Here is a 21,537-nt window from a genome sequence, read left to right as displayed (position 1 = left end):
CAGGGAACCTTCCTGGGTATCTTCTCTAGTCCAAACCCTCCCTGCCTACCTGGCCAGGGCCCCCCAGTCAAACGGCCCCTCCCCTCCACCCCACCCTGCCCCAGGGCCAGCTGCCAGCTGTTATATTAATCAGGTAATACTTCCCAGCCCTGCCTGCCTGGGCCTCCCAGAGAGCCTGTGCAGAGACAGGGAGACAGGCTTGAGAAACGAAGGCTTAACTCAGCAGCTGGATCGCTGAGTCACAGAGACCAGTGTCTATTTTAGTGAGAAACACAGTAGTAACTACCCTGTCCTGGGCACTGGCCACGTGTCAGGGACTGGCCCCGGTGGCTGACATGCATTGTCTGATGTAACCTTTATGATAACCTCAGGAGGGAGTGAGATGGGACACAGAATATCCCCCCACCCCGTCATCTCCTTCCCCCCTTCCCACACACATGCTCTCATCCAGAGATCAAACCTCAGAGGCTTTGCCCAGAGGGCTACTCACTTCAAGGACTGCAGAGCGCCCAGCCCTGGAAGCAGCTGAGCCAGCAGGGCCACACCTTTGTCCCCGAGAGCGTTGCCTGATAAGCTGGGAGGGGCACGCGGACAGGACAGGACAGGTCAGCAGAGGGCGGGGGTGGAGACAGCAGGAGCTCGCCTCTCCACCCCAGTCACTCAGCTTCTCCTGAAACTGGGATATGGTCCTGGGCTGCCAGGCCGGATCTCAGCACATGGCACTGGATCAGCTGGGGTCTCCCAGCATGTGGATGTGGGATCTTAGTTCCCCAATCAGGGATTCAACCCGCGCCCCCTGCATGGGAAGCATGGAGTCTTAACCACTGGACCTCCAGGGAAGTCCCTCCCCTCGGGTTCTCATCCTCAGGTTTGTGACCCCTGAGGGGTTAGGCTTGGGCTTCAGAGAGTGTCAAATATGGGGGAACCTGTATTTTAGGGGGAAGAGTCACAACTTTCACCAGGTTCTCTAAGGGGTTCCTGATTGCAGCGGGGAAAGAATAGATGACCCTAAATCTTAAAACACAGAACAAAACACAACACACTAACACCTACCCACTAATGGGCCCCACCACCCCGCCTTCCAGCAACCACTCACTCGAGGTGACGGAGGCAGCAACTTCCTCCCAGTGCTTTGCAGAGGTGCTCTAGGTGCTGGGCTTGCAAGGCACAGTGTGTCAGCCTAGGGAGGGTAGGACCACAACCCTGCAGCGCCTGCCCAGCTCAACAGAGGCGAGCGGGGCTCCCCACCCCCAGATAACACAGGCAGAGAGGCTTGTGGAAAGGGGACTGGGATGCATCGGGCACCCGGACAGGCAAAGAGGGACCGACACACAGCACACGTGAGATGTCACATGGGCAGAGAAGAGCCAGAGAGAGTCAGAGACACAGAGAGAGGCAGACCAAGATGGAGAGACACCGAGATAAGAGAGGGAGGGAAGGAGACAGACGCAGAGAGAGACTGAGAGAAATTGAGTGCCAGAGAATAGACAGACAGGGAGGGGCATTCAGATGGACAGAATCAGAGAGGAGGCTGGAAGAGTTGTGATGGGAGCCCTGTGGAGGTTGAGCTGAGTCCCCAGGCCTAGGCCCCAGGATCAGGAACGAAGGGGCCGCGTGCTCCCCATTTTCTCCATCCAGAGTTCCCACAACCCCTCAGCTACTGGAGGTCGGGGGAGCTAAGGGGGGTGGGAACCGTGGGCAGGGAAGGTGACTGGGGGGTCTGCCGTGTGAGCCCCTTCTGGGGTGGGCTGGGCAGGGGAGATGGGAGGCAGGAAAACCAGGACATGACAGCAGGTTATGTCCTGCTTAGGTTGTGTCCTCCAGGGGGCACCTGGCACTGGGGACCCGGGACAGGCTCTGTGCCCAGGAAGTGGGGAGGCGGGAACCATGCTCGGGGCCCGCAGGCCATCACGGTACCTGATCCTTGGGGCGCACGGGAGCGGATCAGAAGGCATCTGGAACGTAAGGCTGCCAGGAAACGCAGCCCTGGAGGGACACACACCAAGGCCATGCTGAGCAGACACCTCATCCACTGCCTCAGACTCCAGCCTTAGACCCACTTCCCACCATTCAATCCCTATATGAGACCTGGGGACAGTCAGACCTTGGTTCCAATTGGGCTTCTCGGCTTCCTGGCTGTGTGACCTGGGACAAATCACTTAGCCTGCTACTGGGAGAACAGGTGAATTGTCTTAGTTTGCTGCTTGGTGCAAAGTAAGTGCTCAGTTAACCTTGGCTCTTAGGATCATTAATCTCATCACCAGCAGTGCCTTCAAAAATGTCAGCCTCAGCTGCAAGCAAGCCTTCTAAAGCTCAGACCCTACAGAAGAGATTGTAGGTGCACACTGAGGAGCAAAGAGCTGAGTCTCTGCTCAGGTGCTGGCCTGGGGCAATCCAGGAAGGCACCCTGGTGGAGGCAAACACCCTCTAAAGGGTCCTTGTGCCAAAGGCAGCCAGAAGTTCTGACCAGAATCAGAGCTACACGCCAGGCTATCCTCTGGGTTTAGGCTGAAGGGACTCCGTCTCCCACGTGTAGCTCTCTGGCTACCCCACCCCTGCCCCAGTCTGCTGTCTGCATCTGGCATCCCAGGGCTGTCTTCAGGTACCACTTGGGAAATGGGGAGGCAGTTTGTCCTTTGAGCCTCCCCTTAGGGCTTCATCCCCAGCCAAGCCTGCTGGCTTCTTGTGCCTCTGTGAATTTGTCAAGGTCCCCCCCGGCTGTTGAGTTACACCGTCCAGCGGTGGCGGTCAAGGAGGGGACGGTCCTGGCCCTACCTTTTCTGGATCACCTCCTGCTCCTCCGGCTCTGGGGCAAACTTGAGGACCACAGTTTTGTGCAGCAGGCTGCAGACAGGAGGGGAGGGAGGAGGTAGCTGCTGGTGGGCCCAGCTGCTGCTACGTCTTATTTCTAGCCTGGCCTCCAGGGACCTCTAAGGTGCCCTCCCCCTGCCTCTAGCTGCGGCACTTCCTCCGACTTTGCCCTGATGTCTTCTCTCGCCTGAGGGTACTCACCCCTGTGCGGTGAGGCCACTGCCAGGTCGGGACAGGCACTGAGAGTCCAGAGCATCCCTAACCTCGCCTTTCCAAGTGAATGTTATATATATATTTCCCATGACAAAAGTTATTCTTCTTCCCTCTGGAGAACTTAGAAAATGTAGAAAAATAAGAAGAAAATAAAGAAAAATCACCCACAATCTCTTCCACATATCAATTATCACTGATGATAACATGTGGAGTGAGTCCTTCAAGTCTTCTGTCTTCTTAATGCAGTTAATATTCTTTCTTTTTCTTTCTTAAAAGATGGGATTAAATTTACAAACTCCCTTTTAAAAATTCCCTTTTAAATATTTCAAAGGACAGATGAAGCAAGGGTTACATGATGTTGATAATTATTGGTGGGAGCTGGGGAGTTCATTATACCATTCTCTCTAGCTTTCAGTTTGATTGAAAAGCTTTACTATAAAAATGAGGAATTTAAAAAAATGTTTCTTTAAGTTTTTGTTGTTTTTTTTTAGCCACACCGCGCGGCTTGTGGCATCTGACTGAACCTGGACCACGGCCGTGAAAGCACCGAGTCCTAACCACTGGACCACTAGGGAATTCCCTGATGAATTAAAATTTTTATGTTTACTTAATATGCCAGAGTCATCCCTCCACACTAAAGCTGCAGCTATATCATGGTTCCATCAGTTCTTCTCTCTGGAGGCAACTTAGTTTACTTAACTAGTATCACTAATATCTTGCTGTTAAAGATTTAAGTTATTTTCATTTTTTTCCTGTTATAATCAATACTGAGGTGAACATCCCTGCAGGTCAAAGTGTTTGCACAGTCACGGTAATTTCTTCATTATAAATTCCTAGAAGTGAATGGAGTGTCATTTGGAATGCCCTAGGGGCCTTTACTGATTCATTATACACAGTGAACCAAGGGCCCTAGTACCACCGTGTGGGTGAATCTGGTCTCTCTTTCCTCCTTTAAGGGGTGTTTAAAGCAGGAGAGCCCCTATGGGTGGGGACTGTGTTGACATTAATTAGCATCTGTCCTCAGCTGCCCAGACTGAATGTGGAGACTCACAGAAATAAGGTTGGGCCCTGTCTGAGGTCGGGTTCCCTTAGAAACAGAGTCACTTGGTCACTGTGTACATGATGTACTGAGGGTCTGATCTCAGGGACCGAGGGAAGAAGGACAGGGCAGGTCCTCAGCCTGATCCCACAGGAAGCATGAATGCAACACAGAAGAGCCAAACCTGACTACCTGTTGGATCTGTTTCTTTTACTTTAACCTTTGCTTCCCGTTGCTTTTGTTCACTAAAAGGATACTGTCTGTACATAATGGCCTGCCTTGGAGAACCCTGCCCCTCTGCCTGAATGTTAAACCAAAGTGCCTTTGTTCAGGGAAGCATCCTGACCCCGCCCACCTGTGGCTGGCTGCAAGAAAGAAGAAATTAACACATCCCCTCCCCAAGGCTGGCCATTCCAGGGTACATTTGCAAAACTTATGGCCCTTTTACTTCCTCATCTCCTCCCCCTCTCTGTGCTATAAAAGAAACTGGCATCCAAACCCCAATGAGATGGTTTCTCGGAGACACTAGTCTGCCATCTTCTCCGTCTGCCTCAACATCTCGTCTCTGATTCATTGGCCTGTCGAGCGGCGACCAGAGTGAGCTTGGACTTGGTAACGTCAATAGCATTAAAAGTTTGTCTCACCGGAGGTAAGGGGGCCGGAGGGTTATACCTCTGCCTCTGTCACTGGCCACTCCTGGCTGGGAGGATAAGGGGGTGTGTAACCTCCCAGGCATCACTGGCTCTTAGCGGCCCAGGGCATTTCTCTGGAGGAGGTATAAGCTGTGTGCAACCAACACCCACAGCAGCTGGGAACGGGCACCCAGCTGTAAAGGGGGTCTGGGCGGGGCACCAGCATCTTCCACAGGTCTCAAAGGCCTGGGGCCAGAAAGAATTCCAAGGACTTAGAGAGAACGACAGGAGAGCCCAAGAGCTCCACGCTAGAGGTGAGAGTGGGTGATGGTGGTGCACGGGGAGTCCCTACCTGACATGTAGCTCTGCCAGGGTCCGGCACATGCTCACTGCACTCAGCACACGGCACGCCCCGGCCAGAGAAAGCCCATTGCTGCTGAGGCTGCGGAGAGGAGGAGGAAGACGGCCATTAGCAGGCGGCTGGAGTCCCCAGCGCCACACAGCTCCAGCCGCCTCCTCCTGGCTCAGCAGCTGGCTGGCTGTCACTCGTGGAATGTCCTGGGTCTTTAACCAGGGCGTCTTAAAGGGTGAGCCATGAAACATATGACCTCTTGCCCCACACAGAGAATAAGGTCCTCCAGCTGGAGCAGTAAGAGCTGACTCACTGTTTTTGCTTCTCTGATCCTCAGTTTTCTGGTCTGAAAAAAACTCACCATTTTAATCCCATTTTACCAATGGGGAACCTGAGGCCAAGAGATAGGAAGTTACCTTCCCAGGGTCACAAAGCTACTGAGTGACAGAGCCAGGGTCTAAATGCAAAGCCAAGACTCCAAACCACTGATACCCTAACCTCAACACTCCCCCACTCCCACTCCCACTTGATGCTAAGACCCCAACATATCCCCCCCACCCAATAGCACCCCTAGCCCACACCGTGCAACACCACAGCACACCCAATAGCCTACTACCCTTTCTTCTCGTTCCACCACCACAACGACCCACCCTTCACCCCAAAACCATATCCCACCGTACCACTTCCCACTCCAACAGCCCAGCACCCATCCACCCAATACCCTAGCGCTGCCCCAGTGCAACTCCGCGTCCCACCCCACCCCGGGGCCGTTGTCAGGACAAACTGGAATACAAGCTACTGATGTACGGTGAACACGTTCTACATGTTCAAGGGATTTTAATAACTGGAACAAAGTAGCTCATGCCAGAGGCATGCAAGGCATGGTTGAACCACTCCGCCTGCGCTGGAGCTGGGAGAGAAAGCAGAGCTGGCCGGTGAAGCAGCACTGTCTCTGGTGACTGTGGGCACGGGGACCAGGGGTGGCGGGGACCAGCTGGGGCTCTCCTGGGCCCCCGCGGTAGTCGACAGTGGGGCGGGTGACTCACTCCAGCTTCCTGGCGATGTGCAGCTGGGGTGCAGCCTCCGCCATCAGTTGACAGCCTTCATCTTCCAGTTGGTTCCCTGAGAGGCTGAGACAGAGGGGCCTGATGTCCTGTGCTGCCCCTCAACCCTCAGCGTTCACACAGTCAAAGCATCCCTCCAACAAATGAGACTCAATTATAATGAACGTTGAAAGATTGCGTACCACGTGCCTGGCACTGTCCTAGATGCTCTTACAATTATTGGATATTTAATCCTCATAACAGCCCTACGAAGTAGGCACTATTATTTTCCTCATTTTACTGATGAGTTAACAACGGTTAAAACACTTGCTCAAAGTTGGGCCTGGGATTTGAACTCCGGCAGCCTGACTTCAAGGCCCCATCCTCAACTGTTTCTTTATGCTGCAACCTACATAATTACTTCTTGTGGTGAGCTCCACGCTTATCGGGAAATCTGATCTAGTCTGGGGACCAGGAAAGGCTTGCCTGATGTTTGAGCTACTTGCTAGAAAAACTAGGAGTTCAATAGGTAAGGGGTGGGAGAGAGATGGGGGAAGGGTGTTCCTGGCAGTAGGAACAGCACAGTCAAAGATCCCATGACATAGCACATTAGAGGACTTGAAAAAGAGCAGATATGTCTGCATTAAAGATGGAGTGGGAGGGTGGGGTCAGATGGGGCTTGTGGGGTTGGGGGCACGGTTCTGGATCACACAGCATTTTAGGATTTGGGCTTATCCTGAGCACTGGGAAGGGGGCAGGCAGTAAAAGGCAGTTCACTGCCAGGTGGAGGTGGCCAGGATGGAAGCCTAGTGAGGAGGTATCCAAGTGAGATGAGAAGGGCCTGGACTAGGGAGGTGGATGAAGAGGATGGAGAAAAAAGAACTTTTTTTTTTTTTTGCAGCGCTGCACGGCATGCAGGATCTTAGTCCCAGACCATGCGGGGTCTTAGTTCCCTGACCAGGGATCGAACCCGTGCCCCTTCCAGTGGAAGCACAGAGTCTTAACCACTGGACTGCCAGGGAAGTCCCCAAGAGAACGGTTTTGAGAACTCTATAGGGGGTAGGTCGACTCAGGATGGACTGGCTATAGGAGGAGGGCAAGGGAGCTGAGAGGTGTCTGGTCTGTGTAACCAGGTGGGTGATGGGGCACACCTGCAGGTGAGAAAACTGGGGGAGGGACAGGCTTGGTGGTGGCGAGGTGGGTGGAAGTATGTGAGTTGGGTAAAAACCACCTTCTAATCCTGTCTTGGTTCTCCCAATGGGACAAGGTCAAGGCTCAAGCTTTGGTCACCAAGGCAGCCCTCACCCCGTCCATCTTGCCCTAGGGTGGGGCCACTCAAAATACATGATGGCATTTCATCACCCCACCTTCATGCCCATTTGATTTCCTCGGATGACCGTGGCAGGGGTCCCTTCCCGGTGACATGACAGGACCTCCACCAATCCCCAAACCCCACTCTCAAAGGCTCTGCTCAGGAGCTGGACATCATGGGAATTTCTCCAGCCCAAAAAGAGAAGGTCATCTCATGCTACTCTGGGAGGAAGACAGCGTGAGGGGACCCTGAGGGCTGTGGTCTGGAAGACAAGACTACACGTGATGAGGTTTCTGCTTCGCAGATCTCAGTGAGGATGAGGCCAGGAGCCAGACTGTCTGAGCCTGAATCCTGCCCTAGACTCTTCCTAGACTTGTGACCTTGAGCAAATTTACCTTTACCATGGCTTAATTTCCTCCACTATAAAATGCACATAGTAACAGTACTTACATCATAGAGATATAAGGATTAAATGAGAGGATGTATGTAAAAGCACCTGGGACAGGACGGGTGCTAAATAATGGTAGCTGTTAGGATGATCTGATTCCCCCAAATTCTTAATGAAGCAGCATGCCCTTCCCCACACCGTCCACCCAAAGCTGAGGCCTTGCCTACGCTGCCCTGCCCTCCCTTTCTGTCTCCTGTCCCAGCGCTCCCCATCATACTCACTCCACTTCATCCAGGTGTGGACCTTCCCGGAGCTGGGCTATGAGCACTTCCACATCATGGACCCCGAGCTGACACTTCTGGAGCCTGCGGCGGGCGTAGGGCCGAGAGGCTCAAGGTAAGAAGCTATGCTATGCCTCCTGTGGCTCTGAGTGCGGCTACCAGGAAGGAGCTGCAGCAGCCAGGAGGCCGGCAGACCTGGGTCTAATCTTGGCCTTGTTTTTCAGTAGCTGGGTCACCTGGGATAAGGCACCTAACCTATCTGAGACTCAGTTTTCTCCTCTATCAAATGGGACTAATAATGTGTACTTTGCAGGGTTTTCAAAAGAATCACAATGAGGTAATGGATATAAAATACTACAGTGCCAAGCACAAAGCAAGGGCCCATTAAATTACAGCTATTATTGTTGTTATGACAAGTGTCCCTTGCTCAGGCCGGGATGGGTTACTCATGTCCTTTCCCCGCTCCACATCTGCTTCTCCCTTTATCCTCCCTGCCCCTGCCGTGCCTCCTCTGGGAAGGGACCCTCCCCCCATATCATATCCCTCCCCTCAAAGCAATGGATCCCATCCCACTGAGGTACCTGAGTGCCAGGCTTCTCCTCTGAGCCTCTTTCCTCTGGTTGGCATTGCCCCGTAGGTCTGGGTCTCTGGCAAGAACAAATCCAACACTGGCCTGGGCTCAGGAGTCCAGGGCCTGATGGACCAAACCTCTTCCCTTGGTTTCTAGGAACTGAACACCCTATAGCATGACCCACAGTGAATGAATAACAAAGATGGTTGCCTGAAGGTACTAAAGGTGCTACTCAGCAAAGCAGCAGGGCAAAAGGTTTAAGGTCAATTGGGACCTTTATTCAAATTCTGGCTCTGCCATATATAGCTGTATGGCCTTGGGTAAGTCACTTCACCCATCTGAGCCCCAGTTTTCTCTTTTCTAAAGTGGGATGACAACATCCAACACATAGTGATCGAAGGACTGAATGAGACGATGTATGGTCAAGTGCCCAGCATAGGCAAGCTTAGCAAAGTGCAGGCTTAGTGAAAAGAAGCTGCTATTGTCTAAGATGCCATGGTCTCCATTTGTAGATGTACCATCTGTGATTCAGAAGGCCAGGAGCATGGACTGCATGTGGGTGCAGGCTGTGGGAAGCCAAGGCACCACCAAGTGTTCTCTCCAACTGGGCCAGGGGAGGACCGGGGTCTGCAGGGATACTGGAACATCATGGATTTTCATAGACTTCTAGATCAGTGCTGTCCAAAAGAACTCTCTGCAAGGACGGAAATGTTTTGTATTTGTTCCATCCACTATGGGAGCCACTAGCCACCTGTGGCCATTGAGCACTTGAAATGTGGCTAAAGTGGCTGATGAACTGAAATGATCATTTTATTCAATTTTAATTAATATAAAATTAAATAGCCACATGGGCTAGTAGCTACCGTATTGGGCATCATAGGGCTCTGCAGTCAGAGGGTAAAAAGACATTGGTCCTCCCAGATCCCTGTACGGGTGAGGAAACTGAGGCTCAGAGCAGGGAAAGGACTTGCATGAGGACATACAACTTCATGTGTTTCTGCGTCTCACAGGGAGGGGTGTGAGGGAAACACAGAAAGTTCTTTAATGGGAAGGCGACTTCCCTATTTCTGCCCAGTAAGGACTGGCCAAGCTGGAATCCATGCACAGCTGGAACAGCTAGCACTTGAATGGCAACTGGATGCCAGCAGTGCTCTAGGCATTTTAAGTGTGTTAATTCATTTAATTCTCAGAACAAGTCTAAGATGTCGGTACCATAATTGCCTTCCTCCTTTTTTAATTGGAAGAGTTTTCCCTGCGTAGTATCGCCAGTCTCACCACATCTTCATGTCCTCCCTAAGGGTCTGATTCACTCTGAGACTTCTGGTGATGCCCGCTCATCACAGGAGCTGGATGTGGTCCAGAGACACTAGAGGAAGCTAAGTCCTTGGCCAACTCTGAGAAGTAAGTCATTTCCCAGGGGAGCAGTAGCAAGAAAAATCCCCACATTCCACCTCTTCCTAAACTCTTTTTGCCACTTTTCCCCACAACTACCTAAGCCCAGATTGCTTCTCAGAATGAGCCCAAACCCACCCCATCCCTAGCTTCTTACCCTTGTAGCTCTGTAGCCGTCTCTGTGGGTGGGGAGAGAAGGAAGATGAGGTCCGCCTTCCTGCAGGGTCAGACACTGAGCCGTGAAACCAGTACACCAGCCCTACCTGTGCACCTGTGCTGCCCCAAACATCCAGAGAAAGCTGATTTTGTAATCGACACAGAAACAGAACTGGCAAAAGTGCTCAATATCAGACATGTAAAATTGTGACTATGTCGTTGCTAGACGAATCCTGAGTGTTTTAAAAAGTCAGGAAAACAATTTTTGCTAGAAAAATTATAAAAGTTAGGAATGCTGAGAGTTTCTATAGGAGCCACAGTGTTGGGATTAAGAGGCATTACACTTCATCTACCCCGCGACCCCAACTGGCTAGTTCAGCACCACGGAGAGCGACACGGGACTCAGGATTCCCTCCACTCTGCCTATTGTTCCTAGATTTGTTGATTCATTCCCTCAACCACCCATCCATCCGTCTATCCATTTATCTTTCCACTCATTCACTATTTATTGAGTACGAGGTGCCAGGCCTGAGCTGGGCTCTGGAGATACTGATTGAGTAAAACAGACTCATGAACGCACACGTAGGTCTTGCAGACCGGTGGCCTCCTCCTTTTCCCATCCCCACTTTCTCCTCCCCTTTTCTCAAGACCCTGAAGGCCAGGATCCCATTCCCCCTGCTCACCTGACCTGTAGCATCCTGACGGTGGGGCACGTGACCGCCACATTCGTCAAGGAGAGGAGTGTTGACACGGAGACATTGCTGAGGCTCAGGCTGCATGATTGTGGCAAAGGTGTCAGGAGTGAATCCCCCATCCCATCCACCCCAGACTCTTTCTGCTCTCCAAGGGAGGAGGGGGAGGTCACTCAGGCAGGGATGGTGGAAAGACAGCTTACTCAAGCTTCCGGAGCCGCGGCAGGCAAGGCAGTACCTCCACGATGCTCAGCACCTCCCAGTCCTTGAGCTGGTTGTCCCGAAAACTGTAGGGAGACCGAGGCCCAGTCCCTCAGCCCTGGGGTTGAGAGACTTGGGAGCCCCAGGTGGCAGGCGACAAGCGTGGCCATCTTCATGCAGGAGACACAAGATAGGGGCCTACGAGAAGTTCGTGGTATCCAGCAGGCCCAGCTAGGAGGAAAGGCCCTCTGCTGGCTTCACTTCCATCCCAGTTCAGTCCCTCTGGGAGAGTTTCTGCCTGGTGGCCCAAGGGATCCAGATGATGGACTGTGAAGGCCTCATGAGGTGGGATGAGGGGACCCAGCGCCCTGCTCTCTAGGCTCTGTCTGGGATGTGCCTGAGGCCTGAGTTCAGCCGGGCCTCTTGGTTCCCAGGTGATAGGCAGACTAGGATGCAGGAGAAGCTGCTTGCAGCCTCTCCTCTGGCCCTGATTCACCCAAAGCCCTAGGCCAAGCACTTTCATTTCTGACCTCACATTCCCCACCTGTCAAACGGGGTCCACAAACAGCCCTGCCTGGGTTCCTAGCTAGAGGGACAAAACAGCTGAAGAGTATAAGGGTGCCTCTGTGTGTAATCACTTGGTCAGGACAAAGGATCAGAAATCGTGAACTTGTTGACATTTACTTTTCTTTCTTAATTATTGAGAGTGACCTTAATCTTTTCCCCCATCACCCAGAGTGATCATGAACAAAGACACCCAGCAGAGGGGACAGAGCAGAGCTCTGGCCCAGCTAATGCTCCACTCGACAAGCAGTGCACCCTACTGCTGGGCTGCATCTGCCTGGATGAAGGAGTGTCTTTTCTAAATCTCATAAAGGTGCCATATTAGGCAGCAGTGGTCCTGCCAGACAGCTGCTAAGGAGGATCCCTGGTCCCACCCTTCTCAGGCCATTCATCACAGACATAGGGCAGGAGTATATTCATACATACGTGCTTAGCTGTGTATGTGGATCTAAGTGTGCAGGCATGTGTGTGCTCCACATGTGCATGTATGTGTGGCATATACTTAAGTGAGCAGGCAAGTGCAAGTGTGTGCGCACATACGTGCATGAATGTGGACGTATGTGTGTGTTTCATGCCTTTATGTGTACCCACACAGCACCTGCCTTCTCTCAGGGTCACAGAAAGAAGGGAGGGACCCTCAAAACTCAAGCTCCTTCAAGATGTCCCAAAATATTAGCACTTCTCTGGGGTCTCTGGGAGCCTTGTGTTTGGATCCAGTCCCACCCAGTTCTTGGATTGATGCCTCTCCTCTCTGGGTCTCACTGAAAAAGTAGTGGCCAGACCCTAATGGAATATACAGGACCCAGTCCAGGCTCAAGGGGGGCCCTGGGACCTGGACAGTGATTCCTCCCCTCAGCCAGCGAGCCCTCCTGGAGATCACTCACCTGATCTCTTCCAGCTGTGGACAGAGGGGCAAAGCCTGCACCAGGTGGCTGATGCCTTGAGCAGTGATCTTACTTCCTGCTAACCTACAGGGTAAGCAAAGATAGTGGGAAGAATGGGGATGGGAAAGGGGACAGACCAGGAATCTGCCCTGTGCAGGGTTGAGGGGCGGGAGGAGAGTTCCAAGCATTGCTGGCTGAGGATCCATCTCGGTCCCAAGCCCTGACTCACCCCAGCTTCTTCAGGCTCCCCATTGTCGGCAAGCACCTGGAGAGGGCTTTGGCAAAGGCGTCCCCACACTTCCTGCTCTTAAAGCTGCCACGGGAAGAGGCGAAGTGGCAGAAGATCAGTGGTGGGCAGGGCTTAGAGTTCATCACCCATTCCCTCCTCTGAGAGATGGAATTTAATCCAGTAATGGCAATAGTACTAGTTGTTGCTGTAATTGTTGTAGTAGTAACAAGTACATATTATGGCAGACACTGCTAATCGTCTACCAAAACCCATTCTCCGCTGTAGCTATCACTGGGAACATGGTTTCCCGGCCAGAGGTGGTGTTTCCCAGCCTCCCCTGCAGCTCAGTGTGACCATACGACTCCGACTATGTTGTCACCACTGGAATGTGAATGGAAAGGATGTGCTCTATTTCCGGGACTGAGCTTTAACCCATTGGGCATGTCTAATCCGTGTTCTCTCTTTACTTTCCCCCAAGCCAGAGCACAGATGTGTCTGCGACCCAGCTCTGACCATGCAGAGCAAGATGCCCAAGGAGATGATGCTGCAACCATGGAAGGGGCCTGGGTCTCTTCATGGCCATGTGGAGCTGAGCCATCCCACTGACCTGGACCACTTACCTCTGAGTCTTCCATAAGAGTGAAAACAAAAACAAAAACCACCACATTATTTAATCCACTGTATATGGAGGGGGAGGGATTCTTTGTTATTGCAGCCTAAACTTTTCTCTAGCTACTACACATATCAAGCCTTTACTCTGTGCCAGGAACTGTGCCACGAAGTGTTTTTCATGCATTATTTCATCTCATTCTCCCAACACCCTATCAAGTAGGTATTATTACTGATTCATTTTAGGGATAAAGAGACTCAGGCTGAGAGGTTAAATACCCTGTCCAAAGCAAAGAGGCTCTAATAGCACAGCCTGGGTCAGATGCTCCAGCCCATGACTGAGAGAAAAAGAGGGAAAGACTGAATCCAGAAACCATAACTAGAGGAGATCTAACTGGACCCCAGAGTTCCTGGAGAGGCAAGGAGCTTCCTCACCGTGTCACAGGCTAAGGGGCAGTAAGGAAGGACCTATCTGTTCTGATATTCAAGATTCTTCCTCAGTTTTCCTCAGCTGGGTTCTGCCAAGACTGGCTGGCCTCCGCTCTCCCAAAAGTCCAGTTCTCTCCCAGGGATGTTCCCAGGTTCCCCCCAGAGCTCCCCTGTCCTTACTCTCACCTGAGATTCTCTACCTGCCCACAGCCTGCCAGGGCTTCAGGGCAGCGGGGCTCCAGGGGGCAGCCCTCAAAATCCAGGTGGATGGGGGCATCCCTGTGCCCTAGGATGTTGGTCAGGGCAGCCAGGTCGGTGTAGGTCAGCAGGAAGTTGTGGAAGGGCATTTGATGGGGGAGGCTCTGGGCTGTGAAGCCAGCCAGCTCAGGCACCTGTGTCTCACCCACACAGTGACACAGCTCTACAACCTTTGGTCCCGTGAGCCTGCGGGTGGCCAACTTCCTCAGTGCTTGCACGACTGCTGCCTGCTTGGTACCCACCCAGGCCTCGTCCTGCTGTGCCAGGAGGCTGAGGAAGGGGCGGCAGGCACAGGATGCCAGGCCCGCCAGAAAGGTGGGGAGGTGGTCTATGAGGCCCAGTCTAGCTTTGCTTCGCTGCACCCAGCGAGAAGTGAGGGTGACATGTTGGGAGAGTGTATCTTTGTCCACCTGGGGGCTGGCCATCAGGTGCAGGGCAGCAAAAAACTCCTGCAGGCTTAGGTGGGTGAAGGCATAGCCTGTCTCCTGGTGCCCGGGCCCCATGCACACACAGGAGGTCATCAGGCCGAGGGCAGCCCCGAAGGCCATCACGGGTGGAGGGATGTCACCTGCAGAGAAGATGATCTTCCCTGTCTCCAGGCCCCGCAGGGCCACTTCCCCGAGACCCAGCAGGGACTCGGCAGGCAGGAACCCTTGGGGACTGAGGGTTAGCACCATCTGCACGTAGTTCTGGGTCATGGTGGGCAGGAGGGCTGCAGACTGGCCTGGAGAGCTGCCCGGGAGCAGATGGTAGAGGCAGAGGCAGGCGACTCGGCACAGAGCGGGCAGGGCACACATGCTCCAGAGACGTCTGTCTGCCCGCAGCTCTGCTAGGGCTGCCTCCTGGGATGGCTGGTCGCTGAAGAAGCGGCTCACGTACTCCTCCACCCGTGGTCCGTCAAAGCCCCACATGTGGACCGTGGCCACCTCGGTGGGCAGGCAGGCAGGCAGCTTCCCTGGACGGGAGGTGGCCATTACCCAGCAGCCCGGCAGGAGGGTCCCACGGCAGAGGCGGGAGAAGAGGGTGAGGGCTGATGCTGGGTCCTCAGGGCCTGCAGTCTCCTTGCTGGGGCAGGGGTGGAAGACCTCGTCCAGTCCATCAAAGATCAGCAGGGTTCCATTAGCATTCTCCTGCAGGTACTCGAAGACGGCCTCGGGGCCAGCCTCAGGCCTCAGGTACAGATCAAAAAGGAGCTGGGGTAGCGTCAAGAAACCTGTGATCACATTGAGCTGGCGGAATTCGAAAAGGAACAGGGCCTGGAAGCGGTCCAGCTGACCATCAGCCCACTTCTGGCAGAGCCGGTGGGCCAGCGTGGTCTTGCCCATGCCCGCCTTCCCCAGAAGCACCATCACTCTTGGGCCCCTGTTGGCCTTGGTATTGAAGAGGTCCCGAATGTTCACGTCGGTGCCATCTTCTGCCTTGGGGTCCCCTGTAACGGCCCCCTCCTGAGCGTCGAAGGGTGCTGAGGCCCGGCTCCATTGCAAGATTGGAGGGATGTAGACTTGGGGGAAGGCAAGCGGCTGCCCTGGCCTCGGGGTCCTGTCGGCATAGCGCTGCCGGGCAGAAGTCCTAAGCAGTTGCAGGTACCTCTTGGCCAGCTCTGCAGGGGACAGGGAGATTGCGTGAGAGCCGGGGACCTCCCCACGCCGCTCACCACAGTATCAGGTTGTTGGGAGCCGGTAGCCTTGGTCATGTACATATGGGGATGGGGGACGGCAAGAGCACACAGGTGCTCTTATGCCCCCCAAATTCCTAGAATTAATTGGCTCTACAGAAGCACAGGCTCTGACAGCCATTTACACAGGGAAGTAGGAATGGGGAAGTGTGGACCACGGCTCTATTTGTTTTGCAACAATGTAAGTGGTGTAAAGTTTTCAGTGAGATGGGGGAGGGGAAAGGGGGCAATATCTTATTGGAACAAGCTTTCACTGTGATATCGAAGTAACCTGCCTGCGGCCCCCATCCCCACAGTGTTTCAGCTGTGTGATGCCCACGATGACCACTAGCACCCTGTGAGCCCAGGCACTGGACAATCGGAACCGCGGAAGCTGGTCAATAGTCAATACCTACATTGCCGGGTGTTGACTTTAATTGCTGGGTCATTTGGGAGATCTTGCGTGGCCCAGGGGAGGGCCCGGGGCCACTGTTGGGGGACACTGGATACCCCTGCTGGGGGGGCGCCTGACATAGTGTCCTATTTTATACAGATATGAATCCTCTGACCAGCTGTGAATCCTCTGGCTATGCCCCATGGGGCTGGGTTTCCCAGCTGGTGGGACAACTGGTGGAGAATGACAGAAGTTTCTGTCCCGGCCTGACCGGTCCACAGCAGCCCCCATGTCTTCCCAGGGGCCCCCAAGGCTTTTGCCTTGAGATCCAGCTCAGCCCTAAACTGGCCAATGGGAGCCCAGTTCTGAGGTCATGCTGTTTACATCCCTGGAGCTCCCTCAACCCTGAGGACATGGGAGTATCCCCGGAAAAGCCTGGATGGTGAAGCTGCGACCTGCTGGGATGCTTTGAGCTCCTTCAGCTGAGCCGTCTCTGGAGAAGCCCCGCTGTGGCCCACCGGGCAAGGTGCTTCCTTGCCAGACCTAGCTCTCTCCTCTGCCCACCCAGGACCTCCTCTTCTTCCCTCCTGGGAGCTTGGAAGACAAGAGTCAGGGGGCCCATGACTGGAAGCCTGTTATCAGGGGACAGAGTCCAGGATCTGTGTCCTTGCCCCAAGGCAATCCAATCCAGTGTTCGGGTCCCCCCCACACCTTGGTACCCACCTTGCTCCTGCTTCTTGAACTGCTTTGGGCGAGGTGAGGACCCACAGCTCTGATGAGGCCGCTTGAGGCCTGGAAAGAATGAAGGAAGGAGTAAAGGGTGAGGTCTGGGGGCCTGGGCTGAGGGGGTAGCCAGCACCTTCAGGGAGCTTCATTCCACAGACGGGCAGCAGCCAGACAAGTATATCCACGCGCAGGGACTGAGTGAAGGCAGACGGCAGGCAAAGGCTGCACCAGCATCAGTTCCTGTTTGCAGAGGGGTCCCAGGCCCAAGTGAGAGGGCTGGAGGCTCTGGGCCTGGGCATCTCCCAGCCCAGAATGCAGGAAGCAGGGCCCACAGGCAACAGCCTCAAGCACTAAATGGCTTGGAAATCACCCAGCTCTGGGCACTGCTGGTTGGAAAAGTGGAGCTTCCACGAGGCTTCGTCAGGCCTGTGCCCTCCCTCCTGTACCAGTGTGTTTTATCCCCTTTATTTCACATCTTCCAAATTTCCTCACTTCTCTTACTAGTTTCATGAGCTCTTGTCTGTTTGCATGGATTTTCAAGAGTTGCTTTAATACCTTTCAGAAGAGGTTGGGAAAGGAAGAAGGAGAACAAGAAGGAAGGGGAGACAGAAAGGAGGGGAGGAAGAAAGAAAGAGGGCTATGGAAGAATTTTAAGAAGTAAAGCAGGACACTCCTACAGCCAGGCACTGGTGATCAATCAGAACAGCCGCTGGAGCAGGTCTCTTGCCCCGCCAGGTGTTAAACTTTTAGATGCTGGTCTGCAGGGAAACCCAGGGGTCCCGAAGAGGGGCTGGAATCAGTGTAAGATATATTTGGGGGCACTGAGCAGCTTGCAGGATCTTAGTTCCCCGACCAGGGATTGGACCTGGGCCCTCGGCAGTGACAGCACTGAGTCCTAACCACTGGAACACCAAGGAATTCCCTTGTATTTCAATATTTTAACGAGTCTTTTACTAATAACGGACTCACTAGCTAAATATCAACCAGGCCTGGTCACAGCCAGGTGACAAGTATTCCAGCTCAGTGATAAGGGACAGAGGGACAAGGTATCAAACAGTTTTGATTTATTGGGGAGCTAGGATTATGGGATGGATGTTTTCTGTTATAGCCATGCACAGATATAAGTAAAAAGTCAATATTTCTATAGAAATAAAGGTTCTGAAACCACAGCAAACATCATACTTAATGGTCAAAGATGGAAAGCTTTTCCTCTAAGATCAGGAACAAGGGAAGGATGCCTGCATTCACCACTTCAACTCAACACAGAACTGGCAGCTCTAGCCAGAGCAATTATGCCAGAAAAAGAAATAAAAGGCATCCAAATTGGAAAAAAAGAAGTCAACTTATCTCTGTTTGCAGACGATCAGATCTTATATGCAGAAAACCCCAAAGACAGCCACAAAAAAGCTGTTAGAACTAATAAATGAATTCAGCAAAGTAGCAGGGTATAAAGTCAACACACAAAAGTCAGTTACCCCCAATAAAGATGTTAAAAAAAAAGTCAGTTACATTTCTGTACATGAACAATGAACAATCTGAAAAGAAAATGACCAAACTAATTCCATCTACAGTAGTATCAAAAAGAACAAAATACTTAGGAATTAACTTAACCAAGGACGTGAAAGATTTGTACAATGAAAACTACAGAATGTTGCTGAAAGAAATTAAAGAAGACATAAATAAATGAAACACATGTTCATGAATTGGAAGACTTAATAATGTTGAAAATTTCAATATTACCCAAAGGGATCTACAGATTCAATGCAATCTCTATTACAATCCCAATGCCTTTTTTTGCAGAAATAGAGCCCATTCTAAAATTCATGTGGAATCTCAAGGGACTCCAAATGGTCAAAACAATCCCGAAAAGGAACAAAACTGGAGGATTCACACTTCCTGATTTCAAAACTTACTACAAAGCTACAATAATCAAAAACAGTGTGGTATCGGCATAAAGACAGACATAAAGACCAATGGAATAGAATAGACAGCCCAGAAATAAACCCTCACATATATGGTCAAGTGATTTTTGACAAGGGTGCCAAGACCATTCAGTGGGGGAAAGGACAGTCTTTTAAACAAATGGTGCTGGGAAAACTGGATATCCACATGCAAAGGAATAAAGTTGGACTCTTACCTAACACCAAATACAAAACCTAACTCCCAGTGGATCAAGGGCCTAAATGTAAGACCTAAAACAATAAAACTCTTAGAAGCAAACATAAGATGAAAGTACGACACCGGGACTGGCAATGATTTCTTGGAGATGACACCAACGGCACAGACATCAAAAGAATAAATAGAAAAATTGGACTTCATAAAAAATTTTTAAATCATACATCACAAGGCCCTACCCACAGAGTAAAAAGGCAACCCACAGAATAGGAGAAAATATTTGCAAAACATATATCTGATAAGGGATTAATATCCATAATATAGACAGAACTCCTAAAACTCCACAACAAAAAACCAAAGAAGCCAATTCAAAATGGGCAAAGGACTTGAACAGACATTTCTCCAAAAAAGATATATGAACGGCCAATAAGCATATGAAAAGGCGCTCAACATCACTAATCATTGGGACTTCCGTGGTGGGCCAGTGGGCAAGACTCCGTACTCCCAATGCAGGGGGCCTGGGTTCAATCCCTGGTCGGGGAACTATGTCCCGCATGCCACAACTAAGAGTCCGCACATCACAACTAAAGACCCTGCACGCTGCAACTAAAGATCCCGCATACCACAACTAAGACCCAGTGCAACATAAATAAATAAATAAATAAAATTTAAAAAATCACTAATAATTAGGGAAATGCTAATCAAAACTACAATGAGATACCACCTCACACCCATTAGGATGGCAACTATCAAAAAAACAGAAAACAAAAAGTGCTGGTGAGGATGTGGAGAAACTGGAACCCTTGTGCACTGTTGGTAGGAATGTAAAATGGTGAAGCTTCTGTGGAAAACACTGTGGAGGTGTCTCAAAAAATTAAAAACAGAGTTGATATATGACCCTGGATCCTGGATATATATTCAAAAGAATTGAAGCAGGGTCTTGAAGAGATATTTGTTTACCCATATTCATAGCAGCATTATTCACAATAGCTAAAATATGGAAACAACCCAAGAGTCCACCGAAGGATGAATGGATAAGCAAAATGTGATTTACACATACAGTGGAATATTAGCCTTAAAAAGGAAGGAAATTCTGACTCTTGCTACAACATGGATGAACCTTGAGGACATTATGCTAAGCGAAATAAGCCCGTCAGAAAGGACAAATATTGTATGATTCCACTTATACAACGTACTTAGAGTAGCTAAAGTCATAGAGAGAAAAAGTAAATGGTGGTTACCAGGGGCTGGGGGAGGGCTGAATGGAGAGTTATTGTTTAATGGGTAGGGTTTGCTTTGCAAGATGAAAAGAATTATGGAGATGGATGGTGGTGGTGGCATGATGATGTGAGTGTATTTAATACACTGAACTATACACTCAAAAGTAGTCATGATGGTAAATTTGATTCCATGTAATTTACCACAGTAAAAAGAAAAACAAAAGAAAGATTCTGAACAGGGTGTGGCCTATGAATCAGTGAGGCGGACCATCTGATCGCTGAGCTCACTGCGCTCCGTCAGAAAATCAGTCAGAGGCTCCCTGGGTGTGGACGGCAGTTTGTGGGTTAGTGTCAGGCCTGCGGGTGTCTGAATGGTGAGGGGCCTGAGTCTGTGGGGCTGGAGCACGAGGCCCTGAGGCTTGGGGACAGGGAAGTGAGAACGGGCTTCCCCTAGTGAAACCAGGGAGGGGATTCTGGCAGTGGTCAAGGGCTGACAACTTCAGACTCTCCCAGGAGGCTCCAGGTTAGACTCCTGGGAGCATGTATCAGGACAGGCCAAAGCCTTGAGGGGCAGAGAGGGGGTGCGGGTGAGGCTGGGAGTCGTGGTGGGGGACCTGGGAAGCGTGCAGATGGGTCCAAGGATGAGGAGGCTGGGTTATGGGAAACGGCTGTGACCAGCCACCACCAGCCTGCTCCGGGTTTGAGGTGAGGACTTCGCGTGCTCACCCCCACTCCCACTCCCCAGCCCCAGGCCTTACCAGGGTGGAGCTGAGAGTCTGGTTGGCTTTCCTCGCCAATGTCCAGCTGCCTGGGGAAGCCTGGAAGAGGGGAGGAGATAATATGCTATGGGCATGTGCTAGGATGCCCTGGGACCAGCTCTGGCCCCATGTCTGGCTCGGGGCTCATCCCTCAGGGTGGGTTCCCAGCAAGGGAGAAATCTACACTCAGTGATCTGTGGAGGGCACAGCTGGTGGTGAGCCTTGAAGGCAGCTGGGGGCAGACACGTGTGCATATCTAAAGGTTTGTGCACATACAGGTATGCGTGTGCACACACACGCATTTATGCCTGCTTGTGTGCATGCACGTACGTGTGTATCCATGCATGTGTACACTGTGCCTCCCCGCCTGCCCTGCACTCTGCCTTGTAGAGTTCTTGAGTAAGTTCTCACTTTCTCTCCAAGAACACCGTCACCCCTCAATGTTCTGTGCTTCCCCACGGTGCTGTGGAAATAGAAAGAGCCCAAGAAACGTTCGCTGGACAGAACAGAGTTCAGTCAGCCTGCACAGAAGCAGTAGTCCGAGGGCTCTCTCTCTGACTTTCTGACTGCATTGCGAAAAGAAACCTCTTGGGTGTTACAGGCTATTTGTAACT

General features: G+C 51.8%; 1 protein-coding gene across 16 annotated transcripts in view; it reads right to left on the bottom strand.

Annotated features, from left to right (window-relative positions):
• NLRC5 (NLR family CARD domain containing 5) overlaps positions 1-21,537 on the bottom strand; it is a 129,943-nt gene that overhangs the window by 41,824 nt on the left and 66,582 nt on the right. For 12 of the 16 annotated variants that reach the window (XM_089903105.1, XM_089903099.1, XM_022555953.2 and 9 more), the window contains 16 exons: positions 20,924-20,983; positions 16,828-16,896; positions 13,985-15,656; positions 12,761-12,844; positions 12,532-12,615; positions 11,086-11,169; positions 10,874-10,963; positions 10,192-10,251; positions 8,653-8,718; positions 8,072-8,155; positions 6,094-6,177; positions 5,048-5,137; positions 2,776-2,844; positions 1,918-1,986; positions 1,097-1,180; positions 491-574 (listed from right to left, as the gene is read on the bottom strand). In XM_089903105.1, coding sequence (XP_089759231.1) covers positions 491-574; positions 1,097-1,180; positions 1,918-1,986; positions 2,776-2,844; positions 5,048-5,137; positions 6,094-6,177; positions 8,072-8,155; positions 8,653-8,718; positions 10,192-10,251; positions 10,874-10,963; positions 11,086-11,169; positions 12,532-12,615; positions 12,761-12,844; positions 13,985-15,656; positions 16,828-16,896; positions 20,924-20,983 — 2,833 coding nt within the window. The remainder of the gene's footprint in view (positions 1-490; positions 575-1,096; positions 1,181-1,917; positions 1,987-2,775; positions 2,845-5,047; positions 5,138-6,093; positions 6,178-8,071; positions 8,156-8,652; positions 8,719-10,191; positions 10,252-10,873; positions 10,964-11,085; positions 11,170-12,531; positions 12,616-12,760; positions 12,845-13,984; positions 15,657-16,827; positions 16,897-20,923; positions 20,984-21,537) is intronic. The other 4 variants (XM_089903108.1, XM_089903113.1, XM_089903109.1 and 1 more) reach the window with 3 other exon arrangements.

Source organism: Delphinapterus leucas, chromosome 20, assembly GCF_059928025.1.
Source record: "Delphinapterus leucas isolate spDelLeu-1000000601 "Yukka" chromosome 20, BTC_Dleu_Yukka2, whole genome shotgun sequence".
NCBI classification, from domain to species: Eukaryota; Metazoa; Chordata; class Mammalia; order Artiodactyla; family Monodontidae; genus Delphinapterus; species Delphinapterus leucas.
Note: the sequence above shows the minus strand (reverse complement) of the source record. Positions and strands in the feature narration are given on the sequence as shown.